The sequence below is a fragment of the Mytilus trossulus genome, chromosome 4, assembly GCF_036588685.1.
Source record: "Mytilus trossulus isolate FHL-02 chromosome 4, PNRI_Mtr1.1.1.hap1, whole genome shotgun sequence".
Classification (NCBI taxonomy): Eukaryota; Metazoa; Mollusca; class Bivalvia; order Mytilida; family Mytilidae; genus Mytilus; species Mytilus trossulus.
This window is the reverse complement of record NC_086376.1, coordinates 71,434,044-71,459,519: the sequence shown is the minus strand read 5'-3', so window position 1 is coordinate 71,459,519 and position 25,476 is coordinate 71,434,044. Positions and strand designations below refer to the sequence as shown.

Below are 25,476 nucleotides of genomic sequence, written 5' to 3'. Positions count from 1 at the left end.
ACCTTAACAAGGACATATGTTAGCAGAAGTCCATTAGAAAATCATGACTTCTGATGTTAGTTTATTGTAAAGCACACCAAACCATACAGTATTTGAGTTTTATTTTTATCAAAGCTTCTGAATCTGATTGAGATACAGAAAAAAGTACGAAATAACGAATCAAGAGGCTATCACCTTTTTATTTCAAAATTTGTATTATGGTAAGTCAAGCTTTTATGAAAGCTTATACTTGAAATCACAAAGTTTTGTCACATGATCATGATCGTCATTAAGCTTCTGAGTGTGATTGATTCACAGAAAAAAGTATGAAATAACGAATTTTAGGCTTTCACCTTTTTCTTCCAAATTTGTGTTTATGGTAAAGCAAGCTTTTGTGAAAGCTTGTACTTGAAAATCCAAACTCCATACAGCGTTATCGTTCGGGTCATACTTCCCTTTCTCTGTAAAGAAGCGTAGCCAGATGTCACCACTGTTTCGGAGTTTGCTTGAAAATCATAAAGTTTTGTCACATGATCATGATCGTCATAGTGATTGGGTTGTATCAGCCGCCATGATTGTTATGATTTTCGATATACCATGTGGAAAATGTCTCCTTTTGTAATTGGATATTAAAATTAAGTTCTGAATGATACGAACAAGAATATGATGCATATAAAACAGCAGCTCGAAGACAGATACGTAGATGACAATGAGGAGGAGGAGTCTGGTTCGGAAGAATCAGAATCAAGCGAAATCGAAAGACTTGACACTGCAACTCCAGTCGAATCCTATGACAATGTTCCTACAGAAACGCCCACTGAAAGAGGAATAGCAAAAACAAAAAAGGCCGAAGAGTTGATTTTAAAGATTATCGGTCAAACTAAAGCCCTAGGCTCAAACACTTTAGATCTAGGATCAAAGGGTGTGCGACAAATACCCAGTGAACTCTTAGAACTATCTCAATTAGAGGTAATGAATTAGTAAATTACCTCTCCTCTAGCAATACACAAATTCTCTACACTTCTTCTAAATATTGCCAACATTCAACATGATGTTTATAAGTTGTGCATGATTAAACACTGGTTAAGATCCCCAGCATGCCTTGTGTGAGTTCCTAATAATCATTGAAAATTTACTTAATTTTCATGCTAAAAATTACAGAAGTAAAGATACAGATTCTTTATTTGTTAAATTTTTTGGAAAGTGTTAAACACAGTTTTCATGCATCCTGAGCGTTTTAAGTAGGCATCTTTATCTTAAACATTTGTACCTACATGTATGTCTCATGATCGTTCACATACATGACATGTGACTAATAAGTTGACATACATTGTACTGGTAATCTACAAATTTACTAATTTTTTAAACAAGATGAAAACCTAACATGGTCTTGCACAAAAAGTTATCAATCAGATACATGAGGCAAACAAGAAAAAAACACTTGCCCCAATTTTGCACATGAATAAAGAATAAAGCAAATGTACTTCAGAAAATATTTAAAATTTCTTTGATCTAGCCGCAGATTATAAGCTTCTTGGGTAAACCGTCAATAACATTAAATATATTTACATTTTGTAAGTTCACAATTTTTGCTAGGGCCATGAAAAAAAACATGCTTGTTTGCCCCAACCCTACAGATAGGCATGAAGACTGAAAAGCATATGTCACTTCAAATTCAATTTGGCTTTGCCAAAGAAAAAAACCCAACCCAATGTACATTTTACTTCTACATGTACCTACCCACTGTCCCTGTCTTAAGATAAAACAAGATATTTTTTAAGTGTGACCTACATGTAGGTTGTTGTGACAAAAGTCTTTATAGCATACATGTAACTGTGAAAAAATTAAAGCTTATGGTTAGCCATCTTTATAATATTATATATAATATTATTAATAACATGGTGACAAGATAGAAATTTGATGTTTAAATTAAAATATAAGATATATATATAAGGGGTAAAAAATCTTGCATATATATGGTTTGTACATGTATGTTACAATGTTGACAATTTTTCTTGTATATTTCAGTACCTGTATTTGGAAGGGAATGAGTTATGCAGTCTGCCTGATGATTTCTTTGATAAACTTCCTAACCTTGTGTGGTTGGACATAAGAAGAAATGGATTGCTACGTTTACCAAGTGTTTACACTGGAAGACATCAAAATCTTAGAAATCTTCTGCTGGAAGGAAACAATTTACGTAGTTTGCCATTAGAATTGGGTAAGCAAGTACAGTACAATGAAGTGCAGATTCATCTTTTCAAAAACAATCTTGAATGCCGATATTGAATTTTTTGTTTCTTTTTAGTCATAAGGGATAAATCATTGTAATGACATGCAAACATTTAAAACAGCAACATGGATTAGATACCTTAGCTTCTTACATGTATGTTCTTTGACACACTGCATTAACTACATCTAAGAAAACAATTACTGTACACATCTACATTATTGTTGAATATTTTTGATACAGTGTAATTCAAAAAAAAAAAATCAGCTGTTTTCTGCTCTTTGGTCGGGTTGTTGTCTCTTCAACACATTCCCCATTTCCATTCTCCATTTTATTTATACTGTTTAAACAACTTTGTGTCAAATAATTTTATCCATGAAACCTTATAATTGACAGTTTAGCAAAATGTTCATGAATGTTATAGTATGAGATTTTTATATCTTTGCAGGTTTGATCAAATCATTAAATGGACTAAACATCAGTGGCAATCCAATAGAATTTCCTCCAGGGGAGATAATAGAGAAAGGAACCAATGAAATTCTCAAATTCCTCAGAGAAATGCTTCTTGCCAAGTCTCAAGGACGTCTCACAACTAGTCTAAATGGGGGCACCGGTATGTATTTTTTCACCTACAAGTAGGTTTTTTTATGGTATGTATAAATGTAGCATTAACTTAAATATGTATTAATGTTCACATTGCTGATCACTAGGAGAACATTGATTGTACAAATTTGAAAAAGACTATGAATATATGACATATAAGCATTTCTTATAATCTTTTGTACACTAGTTTCTTACAACTGCTTGTCATTTTTGATTAGAGCGTCACTGATGAGTCTTTTGTATACAAAACATGCATCTAGTACAAATTTAAAAATTCAATTAGGACTGGTATCTATGTCAGATGAGTTTATTTACACTCACTCACTGTACTAACACAGTGAACTATTGTATCATCATTATGACAGTTTAATCCTTTCACTATTTGCCAGGGTACATAAAATGGCACCTGACAGGGTCTTCCTATCTGTAATTTAATTAACCTTAAATGAGGTGACATTTAAAATTGAAATTACCTGCATTCTACATAGGCAGTATTGGTTTTAAACCCTGTGTTTTATAGAAACTCTTTGTGAGATTAAAAACAAAACTTACCAATTGCAGGTAATTTAAAACAAAACACTACTTGTAATTGCAGAAAATTAAGTTTATGTATAAAGCATCATGATTCTTTTATAGGAGAAAATGGGGAGGATAGTAGTAGTAGCTCAGAGGACTGGCAGGATGAGAGAGATTTACGAGACTGGGCTAAGATACAACATAGATCTTTGTCCATGGAAGACAATAAGAGTACTACAACAAAATCTTCAGAATTTGGACTGATACCTCATTCTGCAGAGCTACATAGACCAGTTAGTTATACAGAAATAAAACAAGAAAAAACTGATAAAATAATAAAAGCAGGTGCCATGGGAACAGTAGAAAGGTAAGACTTCTTGACTTGTTTAAACCAAAAAAAAACAAACATGCATTTTTATATATCAGAAATTATTCTAATCACATGAACTTCGATAAGTTTATATAGGGCTCATGCTACTGGACCGTTGGGGTAAATCACTTTTCTGTTGTTCTCTTTACTTTTCTTCTCATCCAAAAGCAATATCTAGTTTCCAGGGGGGTAGATTGAGAGTATGTCAAAGATATTTCAAAGAAACTTTTTTTACGCCAATAAATTGAACTTTATTGGAGATTAAAGCTCCTGTGATAAAAAGTATTATGGTTTTGTAGAATTTAAGGTGTATAATGTTATTCAAAAATTAAAATTGCTAATAAAGTTTCCTTTTGTTGAATAAAATAGGATAAAAGGTGACTTTTGGCTGCCATAATGATACAGCAACCAGTTTTAGAGTCAATAAAATTTACTATTGTATTTAATGGGAATGGTTTCATAAAAAATGTGTATGTATTCTTATGTTTGAATAATGAAAAACTGTTTATAATAATTTTTTTCCCTTAAAATATTTTTTTTTCAATGGTCATCTTATTGTGAAAACTACATGTATACAATTTATTCAAGGAGGCCTAAAAGTGGTAAAATTAGACCTAAGAGTAGTCCACAAAGGTATTTTTATCAAAGTAACATGGCTTATAGCATATCCAGAATGCTTGGAGGAAAATGCATGACCGTAAATATCCATGCTTGCTTTTGAATAATCCTAAGAAAGAATGGTCGTTAGAAATTAGATTAAATATGTAAATTTTCACAGATATATTGCATGCTCTATTCTTAGTGGCTTAAAGATTGCTTATCTTTTATGCATGCCTAAATAATGAATGATGCATGTTACCAAACATTAATTAGTCTTTGAAATACTATATTTTGTACTGATAATTGATAAACATTTTGGCTCCATGTGATTTTCAGACTTAATACGTTAACACAAAGTGTTGATAGGTAAGAACAGAGTGGTTTATTACTAATGTTTTCAACACACAACATTTAACACAAATCTGTTTCCAACACACAACAATTAACACAAATCTGTTTTCAACACACAACATTTAACACAAATCTGTTTTCAACACGCAATGTTAAACACAAATATTTATAGTATAACTAGTCGCTGTATTCGAATATCAAATATTAGACAACGTGTGACTGAACAACGGCGTTCGGTCACAAATTGTCTTATTTTTTATATTCAAATACGGCGATTAGTTATACTTTTTATTACATTGGCTAATGTTTTTTTTTATGACATTAATGTAGAAAATGTAAGGAACTATATGTTTTTCCTATGCATTCACAATTTGTTTTGATCCGCCGTTATCGACGTCTTGACAACGCCTATTGTTGTATGACATCAGAGAGTGAAATAACCACGTTTATTTCATATTTGTAATTATCGGTTTTTATTTAAATGGGAAATCAATGTAATGTATTGCAACCAATATAATTACAACATTTATAAGGATTTTATTTCTAACACACAACATTGAACACAAATCAACATGGATAAGGATTTTTTAACATTCACAATATTTGAGTACAATTTCAATAACACAATATAGCACTTTCTTTCCTTCATTCTCATTGGTCAGTGCATATTTGTTTCTCACTTTATTTTGAATATATATATATATAAATCTCGTCAATTCTTTGAAAGATTGAGACATTTTTTTTTAAATGGGAACATTTAAGCAGTTATTTTGCATTTGGGTTGTAAACTTCTTGTAATGGAATTATAAAGATATTATTTTCAGCATTGAACAATGCTTATCAAATTAGATTAAACTTTTTTTTAAAAGCTTGAACCATAGAAAAACAACTCACAAACATTCAATATCATTGATCAGAAAAGAGGGGAAATTATGATTTTTTTGTTTTCAAAAGAAATGGTTTTGATTTTGATATCATCAGACTTATCTTTGGAGAAGCTTTCATTTCTTTTAATCAAGTGAATCTTCAAAAGTGATAACCATCATACATATAATAAAATTGAGAATTGAAATGGTGAATGTGTCAAAGAGACAACAACCCGACCATAGAGCAGACAACAGCAGAAGGTCACCAACAGGTCTTCAAGGCAACAAGAAATTCCCGCACCCGGAGGCGTCCTTCAGCTGACCCCTAAACAAATATATATACTAGTTCAGTGATAATGAACGCCATACTAAACACCAAATTGTACACAAGAAACTAAAAGTAAAAATAATACTAGACTAACAAAGGCCAGAGGCTCCTGACTTGGGACAGGCTCAAAAATGCGGCGGGGTTAAACATGTATATGAGATCTCAACCTTCCCCTATACCTCTAGCCAATGCATAAAAAAATGAATAGTTTTCTCTACCAAGAGTATTTTACATGTACATATATTTATACAATACTCAGGGAAGATACATGCATGTTTTTTTGCAATTACTATATATACTAAGCTACAACTCAGCTTGAGTATCTTCTTCTGTTCTGTTTATTTTATCACATTTACAGAAATTCTCTATGCGTACAGTTACACACAGTATTTATGCATGTTAAGTTGCATGTTATTTGATATTGTAAGAAATGATTTTCATTAGTGTTTAAAATGTATGTGATAAGCAAATAGGAATGGGGCTTTAGTATTCTTGACACAATTATAATCGAAATAGACTATGATTTCTGTTTGATTAATTGTCAGGCCTAGTGGGTTTTTTTTTAGAAAAAAAATGTAATCTTATTGTATTATATGTTTTTTAAAGTAATTTTATAAATGACAAATTATTTTTAAAAAGTTCTGTTTTGTTAAAAAAAAGATATATTAATGTTACTCATCTTTGTGCATTGTTTTCTGGGTCATGCCAAGTTGTAAGGAACAAATAAAGCACCTTTTTTTTCAAACTTCAAACCACTATTGTAATCATGATGACATTTTATGATGTCTGAATAGAAATTTGACTTCTTTAACAAATTTTATAAATACATTTGTATGTGGTTTGATAAAACAATACAGATTGGGGAACAAGGCAAACTTTTTCTTCAAAGAGATTGGGGAACAAGGCAAACTTTTTCTTCAAAGATTTCCAATGTTCAAAGTTTTTAATACTTCAAAAAATGTTTTAGTAGAATGCTTCTTTAACTAAGTAAAATATTTTATTAACATTTTCCATTAAAAAATCTTCCAAAGTTATTAGATTGATTTGTATTTTATTCATAAATACATTTCTACGTAGGGGTCTTATTTCCAACAGAAGAAATGATTCTAGTAGGTACTTACTCACGAGACAGAGTACATTTACTAGTAGACAAAACACTGTCAGGTAAAGTGTGAAATTATAGTGTGAAATCATAGAGTGTGAAATGCTGCAGTGTGCATTTATTAAGTGTGAACTGCTGGCAAAAGGTATATAACTTCTGCTGAATGATGTATAATATTGTGTAAAGTAACGCAGTGTGAAGAATGGTGGTACATGTATTGCAGAACTAGATTCTGTATTGTAATACCTGGTGTGAATAACTGTTGTTGGAATTCTTTTTATTACTGCATTATGATGTGGTGTGAAACTTATATGCTGCTACAGTGGGAATTTTTATAAAGTTCCATTTAAAGTGCCTAAAAGTAGAATTAATGTAAAATGTAAGTGGTTATGGTATATTTAGCAGTTTGTATAGTCATGGTACAAAAAATGTATATTAAGCAGTTTGTAGGATTCTAATGCTAGCTTGGTTGATAGGTACTGAGAATTTTGCAGGAACATATATATAATTTATCGTTCCGTGTAGAACTTAAGCATTTTAGCCTAAATATACACAACCAAGCTTAATGTTGATTCAGTCAAACTCACTCTTATAAATGACTATTTCCTTCTGTTTACTGCTTTCTTTTTATATCTTCTTTCTTTGTTCCTTCTTACTTTCTTTCTCTACTCTTGTTTCTTAGCTTTCACTGCCTCAATGAAAGAAACAAAGTAAGGACTCACTTTCCAACCATCCGTGTTAGTATCTCGCGCCGAAATCATCAGAGTGGTGACTACAGGTTTGCATTTCATTTATTTATAAATTTTAATCTAACTAGGACTGTTTCCTTTTTTTTTCTTCTATTTTTTAATTACCTTTTAAATTTAATTTTAGGGTTGAATTAATATGATTCTCTGAGATTTAAGCACCATGATCTTTATTTTGACCTCATTTTTCATAATTTCATAAACGTAATAGTCTAGAGGACCTATCATTCATTATTTTTCTTTTTATGTCATCTTTCTTTTTTATATATCTTTTACACATCTTTTCTCTTTGATTTCCTATATACTCTTTCTTCTCTGTTTTTCTTACTCTATCTTCTTTGTTTTTCTTTCTATATCTTCTCTGTTTTTCTCCTCTGTCTTTGTTCAGCTTCCACCAGGTTAATAAAAAACATGAGGAACAAAATCCAATTTTTCCACTGATAGAAATAAAGATCACCAAGAAAAGACTTACAAAGCCATATGTTCCAGATCACACGAGGTTTGACTTATACTTCTATTCTTACTGTGAGAGGATTGAGCAACTATTTCTTTTTTACTTTCATAAATCTTTATTCTAAACCACATATCTTTTTACAAGGATCTGTCATTTTCAATGACTTCTTAATTCTTTAAATGAAAAACAGCATTTGAATTTGGTAGATTAGGAAATAACAGAATAGTAAAAATTATCTTTTTCTTAATAAGGAATGTTTTAAGATTTTGCTGAAATGTGCCACTGTGGATTTATTTAATTTTTGTGGGGATTCAAATTTCGAGGATAGAGGATAAATCGCCTGTACCCACTTAATCTGCCAAAATGTATATCAAATGACTTATACCAGTAATGAATCCACAGTAAATTATATGATTAAACTAAGAAGTTAAAACATTTACAAATAAAAAGAATTGTTAAATTTAAAAGAGGAACATTCACCTCATGGAAAAAAAATAGTTGAATTTTTTATTGATATTATATTGTAACATTGTTATGAATGATTGAATGAATACATGTGTAAAACTCCTTTATGTGGTAATGGTAACTCCTTTTTGAACTTGCATGTGTTGTGTATGAAAACACCTTACTAAAAGATGTGTATTAAACATCAATGACACAGCAGTCCATTGACGCATCATTTTTATTATTCTATTGCATATTTTTTTCAGGCAACAACGTGAAAGTGAAAATGGTAATATAATTGGAATTACATGTAATTGAAATGTATTTCTATTTGATTTTGCAGACGACAGTCAGCCAATAACAGTGTGTTATCATGGAAAGTTAACCCCTATCCAGAGCCCCCTCCAGCAGATTATGTACATTTTAAAATGAACGAAGAAAGACAGCTCGCCAAGGTCAAAGATTTCAAAGAAAAAACAGATGCCATATTGCAGAGAAGAAAGTTTGTACATTTTAAAAGCTTAGATAAATGTTTATGATTTGAATTAAAAAAATTAGGAAAAAAGAGAGAAATTATTCTGTTCATAATTGTTTTTTTTTTTTTTTTATACACAGAGATGTTTCTCTAACCTCCTGTTCACTAATATATGTACAAAACAATCAACAAAAAACTGTGACAAAAAAAACCCAACCAAATAAACAAACTAGATATATATTTTTTTATCTAAATGTGAATATTTATTTACAGAGATGAAAATGTTCTCAAAGAATGGAGACATGAAACAAAAATTAAACAACAGAAACGTCAAATTGAGATCATGAGATCAGGGAAAAAAGGTATGAAAATTACTTATATGAAGTATGAAATGTTTTTATTAATGAAATCAATCTTCCTTATGATGTTTGACTATAATATATATACAGCTAATGAAAATGTAAAATGGCATAAAAATGGCTGAAAACATCAAAATCTAGTATTTTTAAAAGCAGTCTATGGTAATCAAGCCAATTTCCAAGGTTCAAGTGAAGAATCTGTTGTGATGTAAGAGTGAAAGTTCTTTTTTTAATGGAGTACCAATTTCAAAGAATTTTTGTGTTTAATCAAACCCCAAATTAGAATGCCAAACATTAAATTCAAATTTCCCATTGATGTATGATGTATAATCTACAAAGTATTACCAAAGAATTAAAAACAAACAAGCCAATGATTTTCATACAAACCAAGACATATGGAATCCAAAGATAACTTTCTAGGGTATAAGGCATCCTTTCTTGATTATCATTATTGTATTCTATCTTTTAGACTATACAGATCCTGTAGAAAAGGCACCATTTGATATTGATGAGAATCATATTAAAGTTATGTCCAACGAAGAAAGGATTAAGGTTGGTAATTTTTACAAATAAGGCCTGCTTAAATGTGTATCTCCGTATGTGAGAGTTGATTTTTCTGTGTAATTAGAAGATCTATCCTCTGTATGTTCAGTAATAAGTTTAATTTTTATTTCATTCTAAAAAAAAATAAAAAATGAAAGTAAAATTGGTACATATATATAGAAACATGTGAATGCAAAAATGTGTCTTCTTTGGATAGAGTAGTTTGTCTATAAAAAAAAAACTGTTTTGTTAGTTTTCAAATAAATTAAGCGTTTGATTTAGGAGGGGAAAAAAACATTTAATTGGGTATATCACAAGATATAACATTATTGAAAAAAACACAAGGAAAAATAATGTATGCAATGGTCAATGTACTTTTATTTTTTATGAAATTTCAATATCTGTGCAAGTTATTGTTTGGTAGTTTAAGGAATCTTTGGTTTGAGATTTTGCAATTAAATATGATTGCATTTTGATAAAAAAATAATTGTGGTTTCTGTCTATGAAAAAAGTTGTGCCAGAAATATAATAATTTACAATATATATTTTTAGTTTAACCAAATATATATATTTTACAGCAAGATGTAAAGACTGCCCACGAAAGGTTAAGACGTCAATTGTCTCCAGCAAGCAGACAGAAAGTAGAGGAAGAAAAGTAGGTCTATCTTTTGTAAAGGTCATTTTTGTCTTGTAACAAAAATTGAAGGATAAATAATTATTGTGTGTCTACTTGTGTCAATTATATAAATTAGCCAGTAGGTCAGTTTTAAAGTCTGATACATTGAGTGTTTTATATGTTGCCTCAATGACAGGAATAGATCATGACAATTGTTTTGTTTGAGACTTAGATTTCATTTACAAAAGAAGTTACAAAATGGTATTTTATAAAGAATTTTGATATTATTTTTTAAAGCTTTTTCATGAAACTTTGATTAAGTTATATTTTAATAGATGTCCATACAATTTAATGATGTTTTTGATTGATTTTGATATAGTGGTACTAACAAATGCCTAACTCCTCCCCATTTGTACACCATAAAGACCCATTTTACAGAATACTTTCTTCATGGTAGGACCGGAATAGCTAGCAGTGCACTGACATATTACCATTTTAAAGACATCAGCAGTGAATGTTTTGAAGATTAATTATTTTACATTGTTATTAATTTCCAATGACTTTCAGGGTAATGATGAATCAAGAATTTAACCGTATACAATTTACTCAAATTATGAAAATTAATTTCCACAAAAATTCTCCTTATTATAGTTGCACTAAAATAAACACAAATACCAATCCTACACCCTCTGGAATTGTATTATTTAGCTTTTGATCTGTATGTTTTTGAAAAGTCGTATATATCAGAAAATCTATGTTGAAAGAACAGCTTTCCCATGACATTAACATTTCTTGTGTGACAATTAATGTAGAATATTGTACTTAAGTTAGTGTAACATACATGTATTTTACAACTTGTAGTGGTGCAGAAATAAAGTAAGAAATGTGTAGATGTAATACAATAGCTTAATCCCCCAGAAACCTCTGTATATATTTAGTCAATCCTGCTTTAACAGATTACTTTTAGTTTACTTTGATGTATTTGATTTTTAATTATGACCTTTCTTTAAAAACCATGTTTCTATCCAACATGGTTTCGAAGGAATATGAAACAGTTATTAAACAGAAACATTTATAAATAATTATTTTCTGATCTTTGAATGTTTCTTCTTTTAGTTTGGGAAATGGTGAATTACTGAACATTTCAATACATCTGCCAGTTAATACGAATCTTTCATTTCATTTTCATTATGTTGCAGAATATATCATGTTTAAGTGTTGTAATAAAAATCATTTATTTTCTGCTTTAACCATTTATTGAATAACATTATTGTCATCCTTTCACAATTTTCTTTTAGAATAAGTGTTAAATATGAATTAGTGTAGTAATGAGTATTGTTGATATTCTATGCATAGAAATTGGTTCTAAAAATACTTTATGGGATATGGTTGTCAATGAGACAACTCTCCATCTGAGACCAAATACCTTCTCTTTTTCTTTTCAAACTCATCAGTTTCATACATCTGAAAATATAAAGAAGAAATGGAATGTTATATTAAATACAAGGAGATGTGGTATGATTGTCAACAAGACCATTATCTTATAAACAAATCTCTGTTTAATTGCATCTTAAGGTTTGATTCTTATTTATTAAAAGTCGATTTTTTATAAATAAAATGCATAAAACATGCAAGAAACAGCATCAATTTGATTACATAGTTTACAAAATTTCATGTTTTTATTAACACCTACCGTAGTTGTCTATCAGTAAGCAGGAGTTGTATTGGTGTGAAAACAAGGGATATAGGTTATAACTTATTTTACTTTTCTTCAGAGCTGCAAGAATAAAAGAATTAGAAAAGAAGATAAAACTACATACATCATCGATGCATGCTAGAAGGAAACAGCAAAAGGGTACACCACAGGAAGAAATGGAAGCTGCTAGGAGAGATTTGGAAATTGTAAGCCATTATAACATAGCCGTATTATCTCCCCTATGTATACATGAGTGTATTACACATATATGGTCACTGCTTGAAAATAGACATGAGTGTTTGAAATTTGAGCACTCATGCACTTCATGAATCATATAAACTGGGAAGTCCTTTGCTTAAAATTTATTTATTACTTCTAATAGACAACTCCAAAGTAATTGTAATTTAGACATAGATTCCTATGTATAAATGTTTACCTGTCAGTTGAGATGTGATTCATCTTATGAAAACCTTATCCACCATAGTAGTTCCCTTTATTTGTTATGTATTAGAAGTGGCCAACCTTTTCCTCCCCCTTCAGATAGATTTGTAGAAAGATTGATACTGCTGCTTTGTGTTGAAATTTCACCTTTCCTCCCTTTTTACCCCTCTTTAGCATGGTTTAAAATAATTAAAAACATTGTAATAGACTATAGTTACATTGAGTTCTTTTTTCTTTTTTTTTTGTATATATTAATAAATGCAACCAAAAAATATTAATTATATTTAACAACACAGCTTACATATATTTGTATCCACATGCTTTGCATGTCACTGCCTTAGATATATAATCACTGTTTTTGCAGTCCCTTCCAGATATTTACCTTTTCACTATCACCTTTATGTCAATCGTATTTCTGATCAAAAGGAAATCTTCTTATTGATATGAATATATTGTATAAATATGGTGAACATTTGCTTGATGAAAATTTTTTTAATAGTATTTTCAATAAATTTCCAAGATGACATTGAGTTTTGATGTCATGAAATATTGTCTTTTCTTTTACAAATATTATTGAAAAAAATAGAAAAGTTAAAGGTTAAAGGTTAAGAGAAACAGCTGTCATGAGGACTATCCTTCGGCACAGCTTTGATTTTAACATATGCTTATTAAACAATTTATTTGTCCAGGTGAAAAATCTTCAGAAAGATTTGCTGAAACGGTATCAGGAACTGAAGGCCTGGACTACAGGTTATATCATTGTTACATTGTAGATTGCTAAATATTTTGCTTTTCTTACAATCAGTGCATGCTTTATGAGGAAAACTAATTCTCACTCTACTTTTAACTTTTATAATTAATGATTTTTTTAATACATTAATTTACTTGTATACTCATTTTAACTTTTAATAAAGTAGAATAAGTTTTAACTATGTTATTTTCTAATAGAAGTCTTTTTTATTAATTTTAATTTGTTTTCCATATAAGCAGAAAAGCTATACTTTTTGTAGAGCCTGCAACTTTTGTTGCAGAAAGCTCGACATAGGGATAGTGATCCGGGGGCGGCGGCTACGGGGGCGGCAGCGTTAGCTAACTTCTTAAAAGCTTTATATTTTAGAAGGTAGAAGACCTGGATGCTTCATACTTTGTATATAAATGCCTCATGTTACGAACTTTCCACCAGTCACATGTCCAATGTCCTTGACCTCATTTTCATGGTTCAGTGACTACTTGAAAAAAAGTTAAGATTTTTTGTAATGTTAAATTCTCTCTTATTATAAGTAATTGGATAACTATATTAGTTATGTGCGTACCTTGCAAGGTCCTCATGCCCGTCAGACAGTTTTCACTTGACCTCGACCTCATTTCATGGATCAGTGAACAAGGTTAAGTTTTGGTGGTTAAGTCCATATCTCAGATACTATAAGCAATAGGTCTAGTATATTCGGTGTATGGAAGGACTGTAAGGTGTACATGTCCAACTGGCAGGTGTCACCTGACCTTGACCTCATTTTCATGGTTCAGTAGTTATAGTTAAGTTTTTGTGTTTTGGTCTGTTTTTCTTATACTATATGCAATAGGTCTACTATATTTGGTGTATGGAATGATTGTAAGGTGTACATGTCTACCTGACAGGTGTCATCTGACCTTGACCTCATTTTCATGGTTCAGTGGTTATAGTTAAGTTTTTGTGTTTTGGTCTGTTTTTCTTATACTATATGCAATAGGTCTGCTATATTTGGCGTATGGAATGATTGTAAGGTGTACATGTCTAGCTGACAGGTGTCATCTGACCTTGACCTCATTTTCATTGTTCAGTGGTCAAAGTTAAGTTTTTGAGTTTTGGACTATTTTTCTAATACTTTATGCAAATAGGTCAACTATATTTGGTGTATGAAAATATTTTATGATCTATATGTCTGTTACGCAGGTTTTATTTGACCTTGACCTCATTTTCACGACCCATTACTAAGTGTTAAGTGTTTGTGTTTTGGTCTGTTTTTCCTAATTTATTAGCAATAAGTCAACTATATTTGTTGTTTTGAAGAATTGTTAGCTGTACATGTCTGCCTGGCATGGTTCATCTGACCTTGACCTCATTTTCATGGTTTATTGATCAATGTTGAGTTTATGTGACAGTTGTAGTAAAGCTTTATATTTAGGTCTATCAACATAATATCAATGATTAGTAAAGAAGGCTAGACATTTCAGCGTGTGCACTCTTGTTTATTTAGGTGGTACCTAACACTACAGGGAGATAACTCTGTAAATCAGCAGATTGCTTTAATGACGTTGTGTTCTTAAGGGAATATTAAGCTTCTCAATGATCAAAATAAGTGTTTGTCAAACTGCTATATAACCAGTGTAATTTTTCTGATTAAACGGTTAGTTCAATTTTTTTTTTTTTTTTATATTTTTGTCAAAGGGTCAAAGTAAATACTTTGTCAAAATTTTAAGAAAATTAAACGAGCCAAATTAATTTTAGTTAAGGTGTTAGGTACCACCTTAACTTTTATATCACCTGTGAAGAAAGTGTGATACAATGTAAAGAAGGATATTTTTGTGAGATAAGTATCTTCACTTATTTGCAAGATTAAGAATCAGTTAATATATTCCAATCCCAAGGTTTCTTATAATAAAGCAAGGACAGTTTTTCACATGTCTACAGAAGTCATAAAAACTTTCTGGGAATAAAAATAAAAAGACATTTCTTTTTTAATTTAAAATCTGGACTGATGTTTCATTTTGATAATCAGAAATAGTTTGATTTAATGACAATTTTCTCCCCCAAATGATACAATGGTATGCAAAACACAGATGCAACAGAAGCCCATATAACTCACATATTAAAATTGATCATTGACTGAGCTTTCACAAATTCTTTCTCTAGAATTGTTAGTCATATTATAAATAGAATTATATATAATCTTCTGATGCCCAAAATGAAAAATTCCCGAAATATTTTTAATATAATACCGGCAGTAAGTTCATATCTAGAAAAGTCGTATTTATTTCTTTTAAATTTAAAATAGTTTTAGCTTTTTGACATATTATGTTTGTTTATTCGAAATTTATATTTTATTATTCCATAGAGCTTTATATATATATATATGGATAGAAATATGGATAGAAATATATTCAGATATCAGGTTTTTGTCTCACCTTCAAAGTTTAAAAAAAAGGTGTGCTGTTCTCGGCTTTGATGATGGCTGCATCAGTAATGAACTAGTTTGTTATTATGTCAGTTTATGGTGGGTCAATAACATCTTGGTATGAAGTTAGTACATTTATGTACATCTCATTTCCATGGAGTTAATTTTGAATGCCACCTCTGTTATGTTTTTTGACTGAATTTTTTCATTCTTCATATCATCAGTGAATTATTTCTTTGCCTTTTTCTACGCATTTGAAACGCAAAATTCTTGATCTACCTGGAATAAGAATTAGAGAAACTTTTATAATATTTTCTATGGAAAGTTGCTTACTTTTGGAATGAGCCAATATGTTCAAGAAATTATGATCCAGCAGTTGTTTTTAAATTTGCAGTTTTATCAGCTAACAGAATACTAATACACGTGAATTTAACTCGGAGAAGAAAGAGAGTCATTTAATTTATTAATTTGCATGTTTTCATTCAATTTAATGACATTTTATTTTTAAATCCTATCTTTCAAATTGATGTTAAATATAGTCAAAACATGAAAGAAGAATTAGTATGTAAAACTTTATTATGACACATTAATTTAGATAATCACAAAATTAGATGAAGTGTATATATTTCTGAAGAAAACTTGCCTCATGAATTGTTTTAGATAACTTGAAGACAAAAAATGTTAACAAAGTTAAATTTTATCTAAAAACTGATCATTTGAGCATGCTTGTCAGGTTGAATCAATTTCCCATTGTAACTGTAACAACTTCTTTTCTCCAGGGTGTGGTGATTTTTTGCCAATGATTGCCACATAGTTAAGGTATCAGGTCATGCAGTTTTGTTTTTTGTCTTTGTTCTGTTTTGTTCTGTTATATGATTTCTCATTTAGATACTTAACAAGGGAGATAAATGTGATTTCTCATTTAGATACTTAACAAGGGAGATAACTGTGATTTCTCATTTAGCTACTTAACAAGGGAGATAATGTAATTTCTCATTTAGATACTTAACAAGGGAGATAATGTAATTTCTCATTTAGATACTTAACAAGGGAGATAACCAAAATTGGGACATATTGATACTTTCAATTCAGAAATTTTTTGTGCATTAATTATTGCGATTTTGTCTTTTTAAACTTAGAAATGTGATTTTAATTATTTTTGTCATATTGATAAAAATCCTGTTCATTCATACAACAAATTTTAAAATGCGAATTTATATATCATTTTTTTTGCAATAATAAAAACTATGCAATAATTTCTGACTTTACAATAGTTTTACTTAAGTTGTCTAACAAAAATTACTTGAATATGGTTAACTTAATGTTAAGGCTGATATTTTTGAAATGATGAATGATCATTTTGCTTATATGAATATTTTTTACGTCCTTAGAAATCAAAACAAGTCGGTATGTAAAATATAAACTTCTGAAAAGGAGAGAGAGTGGATTACAGTGCTTTCTATCTCAAATTCAGCTGAAGGATGAATTTTTTAGCTAGCAGATAGGAATCTTTACCTTATCGTGGCCAGTTTATATTTTTATTTTATTGTTTAGAATGGTGCTATGATGTAACCAACTTTGTTTGTTTCCCATATTCATTGCATATTTTCATTTATTGACACACTTATTTACAGAATAACTATTGATTTTAATTGATATGGACTTGTTTGTCTTGTTACATATTCTGGAGTTTTTAGCTCTTGTCTACAAGTCTGTCCTTAAAAAAATTCTAAAAGATTGTTACTTCACCATTTAAAATTATATATACTATTTAGAAACCAAAATATTACTCTGACCAACCTTGTGAGACTTGTGTGGGTAGGTAAGATGGTTAAACCCCTGTACTGTTGACCAGATTTGGCTCCCATTGAAAATTATCTAAATGAAAAGTCATATTATTTTGAAGTTAACTGCATGCACAAACATTAATCTTAAATGTTACAGTTGTTTGAATATGTTTATTTTTAATATCAAAGAACCACTCGTTTGTACTTCTAATAGCACTTGCTAACACAGGTTAACCAAAATTGCATATTTGTGTTCAGAATTTTAGCCCTGTTACAGATGAAATAGAAATTCGGACATCCAAACTTTTTCCTGTGGAGGTTAAAAATATTAAATAGGGTGCAAAGTTAAGGGGAAAATTGTCTTTAATAGGTCACATGATTTCAGTATAAAATGTCTATACTCAGTATACAGACATTTCCTTGAAATGCTAATGAAATTTGGCAGAGTTTTTATTTCATAACTTTCTACTTTTTACAGTGTCCACACTGGCTAACTTCCCTTCAATTTCTACATTGTGATCAATCAAAATAGTTAATATTTATATGTATATTTTAAAGATGGTGATTTTGAGAACACCCCTACTCGAATTCGAGTGGTGATTCCAACACTTTATTATTTCCCTGAGTATTAAGGTGAGTGGCTACAGCTCATTACATTTGGCTCAAAGTAAAATAAAAATGTGTGAGCTAATGTCAACATGCTAGTCATATCAAACATTCATTATCACTGAACTAGTACACATTTTTGTGAAGGGGCCAGCTGAAACATGCCTTCAGGTGCGACCAGTTTGTGGCCTTTTACTGTTTTCTGCTCTTTGGTCAGGTTGTTGTCTCTTTGACACATTCCCTATTTCTTTTCTCAATTTAATTGTTTCAATTCAGCAAGATAGCATCTCATTTAAAATCCTGAGAACAAATTCATCTTGCAAGTTAGATTTAAAAAAAATATAGTTTCAATTCTAAGGGGGATCAAAGCATAATAAGTTTAAAGATTGATTGTTTTCTTTTAATATGTCCAGTTACAAATATTTCCTGCATTTTCAGGCTGAATGAAACAATAAATGAAGCTGTGGCATATGCTAAACCATAGTTAAAATAAATTTCAATTTTGTTTTACTGTAAATCAAATCATAGAGTTGGTATCAAACCATCGGGAAAATGAAATTTTAAACCATTTTCTGTATAAATCAGTATAAAGAAAGTTTCCTATAATTAAGCATTACATTCTTCCCCATTTTCTAGACTTCAAAGCTCTCTATCATAAAATTTAACTCACTGGTCTAAAAACAAAAATAGTATTTCAATTTGCTAATTTATTTGTCTGAATACATCAATAGGGCTAGAAATTGTTATGATTGCAAGGACTGGTTTAGGGTTTATTTTGATATGAACATGTTCCTCATAGATACACTATTTTACAGATAAAAAAGAGGAAAATCTTGCCTTATTGTAAGGACTCTTGAGAGTGTTAGGTAGATGGGTTATCATTTCATTTCATACTTTCAAGGATTCAGTTGTTTTAGTTCACTCTTTTTAGTTTGATATTTGTTCTTTTGTATGTGTGATGAATTTAATTTTTGCAGTTTGATAAAGAAATTTAATAGTTTGTATTTTAATTTTGGTTACTGTGCTGATTTAATTCTTATGTTTTGAGGTTTTTTTAAAGTCAGTTTGAAAACATTTTTTTGCCTTATAATGAAATGGCCAATTTTTTTTTTTTTATGTTTAAAAAATGAGTTGACTATTATTTTCTTTATTAGATTTGAAATTGTAGGTAAATAATTATTTGGCATTTTTTTAGTATTAACATTGGAGCCCAAAATTATCAATCATTAATAATCAGAAATACCTTAACTTATACATATAAAAAGTATATGGATTTTTAAACAAGGAATTTTAAAACACAATGAAGTAAAATGTCTTGAATTTCTTATAATCAGTTTTTTTCTAAGTTTAAGAATAGCAAATGCTTAAATGTTTTCCACAGATATTGTCTTTTTCATACATAGTCAATGATTTTATGGATCATATACATTACTCAAAATTAGAGAGCTAATTGTGTGTGTGTGTTTTTTTTACTTATGCTTGATTTCTATACAGGGAGGATGACAGCTAAATTGTTTTCTAAAAAATGAGGTTTGTAAGTAAACAGGTGTATATCGTAGCTAGTGTAGTTATAGAATGCCAGGTTGCATTACTTTGTGGTTGTCTCCCCTTAAATGCCATGATGCTTATTATTCATACATACAGAGATTTCTGTTTTAACTGAATGAAACTTACTCAAAGGGCTTAAGAAAATTTATAAAATTTCCATTGAACAAATACTGATCAGTATAAAAAAAAACTGAAATTGAAAATACGTTTTGGGAGTCATGTTATGTTAGAATTTGATTCTCTTCTTCCAGGAAGTGTTTAAATTATGTATCGTTATCTACATTGCTGAAGGTGAAAGAAGGTCTAGTTGCCACTTGACTCCATCTGTCTGTCCATTAGTCCATCCTAAAAGAAGACTTGAGTCATTGTTTTCTTGGCAAATTAAATCTATGAAAAGGATTAAATATTGTGTACGAGCTTGATAGTGTTGACTTGTAGCAAAAAAAGCAATTTTCACATCTGCTGCATAACCACTTCCTGTAAGCAGACACTGAAATTTACAACACTTATTGTTCAAGGAAAATTGTATGCAGCGAAGCAGGACAACTCCTTTTTATTGATCATGTTTTCAAATTTAGGAAAACAATACCTTCTAAAATTGACTCAGATGACATTCTTCTTTGAATAATTTAATAAATATTTATGTTATTGAGTATTCCTGTTTATTCCCCTACCAATTTGCAGATATATTCTTATTTATTTGAAATGACTTCTTTGATTTATCAAGGACTCTAAAATCATATGTATTGATGAAACATTTCCTCATTAATAACTAAAATAGTCACATGGACATCAATAAAATGTTTTGCTTATATGATCTTATATACTGGTAAAACATTGAGTAAATCATTTACAGACAGCTTTATCCAAGCTTTATTTGTTAATGTATCTAGATTATTTTGTTAATGTTTAGATTTGTAAACTTTTTTATATAGCTTAAACATGCCTTATTCAAATCTGCATTTCTAAATCAAAAGATAGAAATACCATTGAAATAAATGTTATTTAGAATGTGGTTTGATGATGTTTGAAATAGTTGCATGCATGTTTTCAAAAGATCTCTTGTACTTGCAAATTAGATATGAGTGTGCAAGACCATCATCAAAATTTGCATGAGTTTGGTAGATTGATCACAGGAAATAGATAAAAAATATAATAAGCTTCACTATCTAATGCATGCATCCACATATACTGCATTAAGATTTTTCCTTTTTAAAGAAAATAAAAATGTAAACATTTTCAAGTTCAAAGATCAAAAGAGACCATGTCATCCCAAATCCTCCTTTGTACCAGAAATCTCTAGTGGGTTAACTGTTGTCAAAACTACTAATGAATTATAAATAAAAGGAAGAAAAGAAAAAATCTGTCAGATTTGTTTATTGAAAGTTTGTATTACAGGACTTCAAATGATAATGTATGTTTGAATTGTGATGCTATTGGTATGTAACCTGGTGAGACAGGGTAACAACCAATACCCACCACTCATGTCTCATGTTTGTTCAAATAATATTTGCTCTTTATTTTTTTGGAATATTTTATAGTTAGGTGATTTATAATGTTAATAATTATCTACGGTTAACTTATACTCATTTATTTTGATATATATTTAACCTTTTGGTATCCATTGTGTCAAGGTTTTACCAGAAACATGGGTCATGTTCTTAGAAACCAGTGCCGTATCTTTCAGCAAGCCATATTTTTATGAACTGACAAAAATTGTAACTCCACATTACAAAAGAATTCACTTCCAAATAGTTAACTGAAAATTTAGTCTAAAATATTAAACAAAACATGAAATTTTGCTTTATTATTAATATTTCTTAATTTTTTTTTACTTTTAGGCTGAAGATCTCCACAAGGAGTTAATGAGCACTCGTAAAAATTTGGAGTACCGATTCCGAGCCTTTACAGCTGAAGTATCGTCATATCCAAGAGCCAAGAAAACTCCAGTGTAGAGAAAAATTAGCAAATGATATTCAGACTATCTTAACTTTGAAATGCCAGTTTATGCCTTGAACTAAGTATTTATGTAGACAATGAAGTTTGAGTTTCTTTTATGTTTTATATGTACATGTGATAAAATATTTGAATACCTAAACTGATATCTGAGCAATGCAAATGAGAAGTATTTTAGTAAATTCATGATTGGATAATTTTATGAATATCAGTTCATTCTGTTGTATATTTCCTTTTTAGTTCACTTGACCTTGATTGCCAGAATGACCATTGTGTCCATCTACTGTCTGGACATTTTTTGAAAAATTTTGAAAGTTTAAATAGAACATAATCACTTTAATCTTGAGCAATTTATGTTTCTAACAAGATTCTTGTAGAACAACTTACAAATTGTTTAATTGCTCCTTGCTAAAAATTTCCTTCTGCTTAAGGTTGGAGTAAAGAAAGTGATGTATAAGATAAAAACAGTCAAAAGGATTGATACTGCTTTAGTCTAATTCTTTAATAAATTTTGTTTACACTACTAGGATCTAGATTTAGTCAATAGTATGCATAGATTGTCGCTTTCTTCACTTTTACAATAAATGCTTTTATTTATGTGTTCACAAAATTCATTACACATTATAACTGATTTGAGCTCACAGAAATTTCAGTTCATACTAAATTTTCAAATAAACATGAAGAATTTCAGTTTTTATACACAAGGGTATGACTTTAAGAGGATATTTTGTGTTCAGTTCTATTTGTTGTCTATTTGTCATTTTAACCAACTTCAAAAGTTGTGTTTTCTGTTTATATTTTTGATTCTCTTAAAGAGGTGTATGGGAAGAATGTGATGAAATGGTGTGTGTGGTGTGACAGTGTGTGTGTTCTTTTTTCTCTCAGTGTTATTTTATGTCAATTTTCATAGACCCAAGTTATTATTGATATTGAACAGTTAGAATTTTATTGCTTGGACTTGAAGGCTTAACTGACTTAATACATACTGCAAAAAACATTTAGATGAACTTAAGTTTATGTATGCAAAGTGTGATATATTATATAGAAAAAAATCCTATTTACATTATTGAATTTGAATACTTATCTTAAACTATCATAAATATTAGTAAATTGAATAAATCTGTTACAGGGAAACAACTCTGTGATATTTACCTATAACTTAACAGTGAAAATGTGTATGCTTATAGTTTATGGGGTTTTCTTTTACATTCCTGCTCTTGTTAAAATCTGTACATTAAAAAGTTTATAAATTATAAGATGAAGTTAAAATACTTCGTCTTACCTCTTCTACATTCTTGTTTAACTCATTTCATTTCAATGTCGTAAATCAACTTTAAAAAATTTGTAACTGCCAGTGCATTTTTAGGTTTTATTCTTGTCACTTAATTTTTGAATGAAAATGTTTTCCTGTAGAAGTTATTGACAGATGTTCATGCTACTGATTTATAGAACTGTATGAAACTGTTCACTGTTGATAGTTGTAAGCAATATTATATGAGAAAAACACAAATATTAGAAATTCTTTGTAGTTTGACAAGTATGATGATTAAATTATTTTAACTATAGATTCATGATTTAGACTTGTTTAGACCTTAGTGTCAAAGAGCTGATAGTAATGTAATTTTCAATTTCTTATTAGATATATGAGTTCCAATAGTTTTTATGTCCTACCTATGATAGTAGAGGGGCATTATGTTTTCTGGTCTGTGCATCCGTTCGTTTGTTTTTCCTTCTGAAACTTAGTACACTTGTTCTCTATGAAATCATCTTTCTAATTTTAATGCCAAATTACAACAGGTTTTTACCCCAATTTCAAGGTCCACTGAACATAGAAAATGATAGTCCGAGTGGGACATCTGTGTACTATGGACACATTCTTGTTTTAAAACTGATTTCTGAAGCGTTTTTTTTTAAGTAAGGTGATGTGGGTTCATTGCTGTCTTGTCTGTATTTGTTCACTGTGTCACTAGCCTGCCACAACTTGAGGTTGTGAGATCAAACACTTGACTTGGCAGATGCGTCTGACTTCTATCTTTATTCTGGTCTATTGTTGTTGGTTTTCTCCTGGCACTTCTTTCTCAGCCAAGAAACGTGGCTGCCATGAAATAGATGATATTGTTGAAAGTGAGGTTAAAAAATAAGACTAAATCAAAATTAGTTGATGACATGCTATTCATGTAGTACTAGCTGAGCAGAAATTCATATAATTTTGATCAACACTTAGGTAGCACTCCACAGTTAGAAAATAAAATTAAAAATGAGCCACAAAATGTTCTATCATCTCCTATTCCTGGATTTCTAATACATTAACCTAACTGTTTGTGTTGTACATGTGCATATGTATGTAATCAGTATCTTCCATAGATTTGATTTTCAAAAGTGAAAAGGGTGAAAATTAATTCCTTTTATGTGTATCCATGGTAACATTCTGCATTTATTTCCCATAAAATATTGCAAAAAGGGGGGTGAACATGTCACATTTCACCCAAAAATTTGGATCAAACTAGAATTTCAATGCCTTTGAGTGATACCTTTTCAGAAACTGTTTCCCGAAATCTTCCTATTGATCAAATAAAAAATGGGTGTCTTTCGCCTCATTTTTTCGTAAAATCCAATCACAGTTTGTGCGATAAAAAGTTGGAAAAAAACATTGCAATAATTGCCGGACCAGTGTATGGTAAGGACATGCAAATACGGACTGTCATACAGAAAACAGCCTATATTACATACATTACATAACCTTGATGTTCATATAAACCCAATACAAAGGTTATTTTAATACTCAGCTATCCAAAAATGAATTTTATTGCACACTAGCTCTCATATTTGAAAAATTCACAGGGCCAAAATGCGAAACTACACATTTAACTGTGGAGTGCTACCTTAATAAAACACTATGCCTATTAATGCGTGAAATTATTCAGTATGAATATTAGTAAAATGGTGCTTTTGATTGGTTCAAATCTTTAAAACAAATTATGGGGTAATAATTTTATGTCAATCAGAACATGTTAAATGAAATAATGGAAGAAAGTAACCTTCTACACATGGCCATGCTTACAGAAAACGAGGTTGCAGACCTATTTGTCAAAGTAAAAACAAGTCAGAATGAATAAAAAGAGATGTGAGGCAGTCCTGAAGGAGACATCAATCTAAAGGCCAAAAACAATGTAGAGGTCTATAGTCTTTAACACTAGGCAGGTGTCTTATACCGTATAATAAAGCTCTAAAGCACACAAAGAGTCTAATAAGATTTGAATGAACTTAACTACCAATGATCTGCCGTCGTCAAACTCACAAAAAATTGCAGGTAATACAGTATAGAAATATCTGTGATTGTCCATCATTTAATTACAGTTGGGATGTCCCACAACTGTCCCAGGTTGTGGAAGAGTTGAGCCCTCATAAGATCGCTTTTTAACTCCACAATGTCATGTTTTTAATCCAAAGCAGGAGCCTGTAAATTGGTTTTTTTGGTTGTTGTCTGTCACAATTGTTTTGTTGTTTTTTAATGTTTCACAGGGATTACTATTGGAAGGCAGCAGTTGCAGAGTAAAAAATATGTAAAAAGCATTGTATATTCAGAAGTTAGCAGATCTAAATGTGTTAGTCTGGTAGGTTTCATCTGATCATGACCTCATTTTTATGATTCATTGATCAATGTTAAGATTTTTTTGTTATGATTTGTGTTTCATTTACTATAAGCAA

General features: G+C 30.1%; 1 protein-coding gene across 8 annotated transcripts; it reads left to right on the top strand.

The window, feature by feature from the left end:
* The first annotated feature begins 520 nt into the window (after window positions 1-520).
* LOC134715883 (leucine-rich repeat-containing protein 27-like) lies at window positions 521-23,333 on the top strand. 8 transcript variants are annotated; one of them, XM_063578416.1, is made up of 14 exons: window positions 521-948; window positions 2,008-2,200; window positions 2,658-2,822; window positions 3,449-3,695; window positions 7,628-7,723; window positions 8,080-8,190; window positions 8,933-9,091; window positions 9,338-9,426; window positions 9,893-9,975; window positions 10,545-10,621; window positions 12,358-12,484; window positions 13,409-13,469; window positions 16,651-16,690; window positions 21,654-23,333. In XM_063578416.1, the coding sequence occupies exons 1-13, from the start codon at window positions 643-645 to the stop codon at window positions 16,683-16,685; spliced, it is 1,749 nt and encodes a 582-aa protein (XP_063434486.1). In that variant the 5' UTR covers window positions 521-642; the 3' UTR covers window positions 16,686-16,690; window positions 21,654-23,333. The 8 variants fall into 8 exon arrangements, 7 of the variants coding, with proteins under 7 accessions (XP_063434486.1, XP_063434487.1, XP_063434484.1 ...); XR_010106811.1 differs by lacking the exons at window positions 13,409-13,469; window positions 16,651-16,690 and having other exon boundaries at window positions 21,654-22,199; window positions 22,261-23,333; XM_063578417.1 differs by lacking the exon at window positions 16,651-16,690.
* Window positions 23,334-25,476: the final 2,143 nt, after the last annotated feature.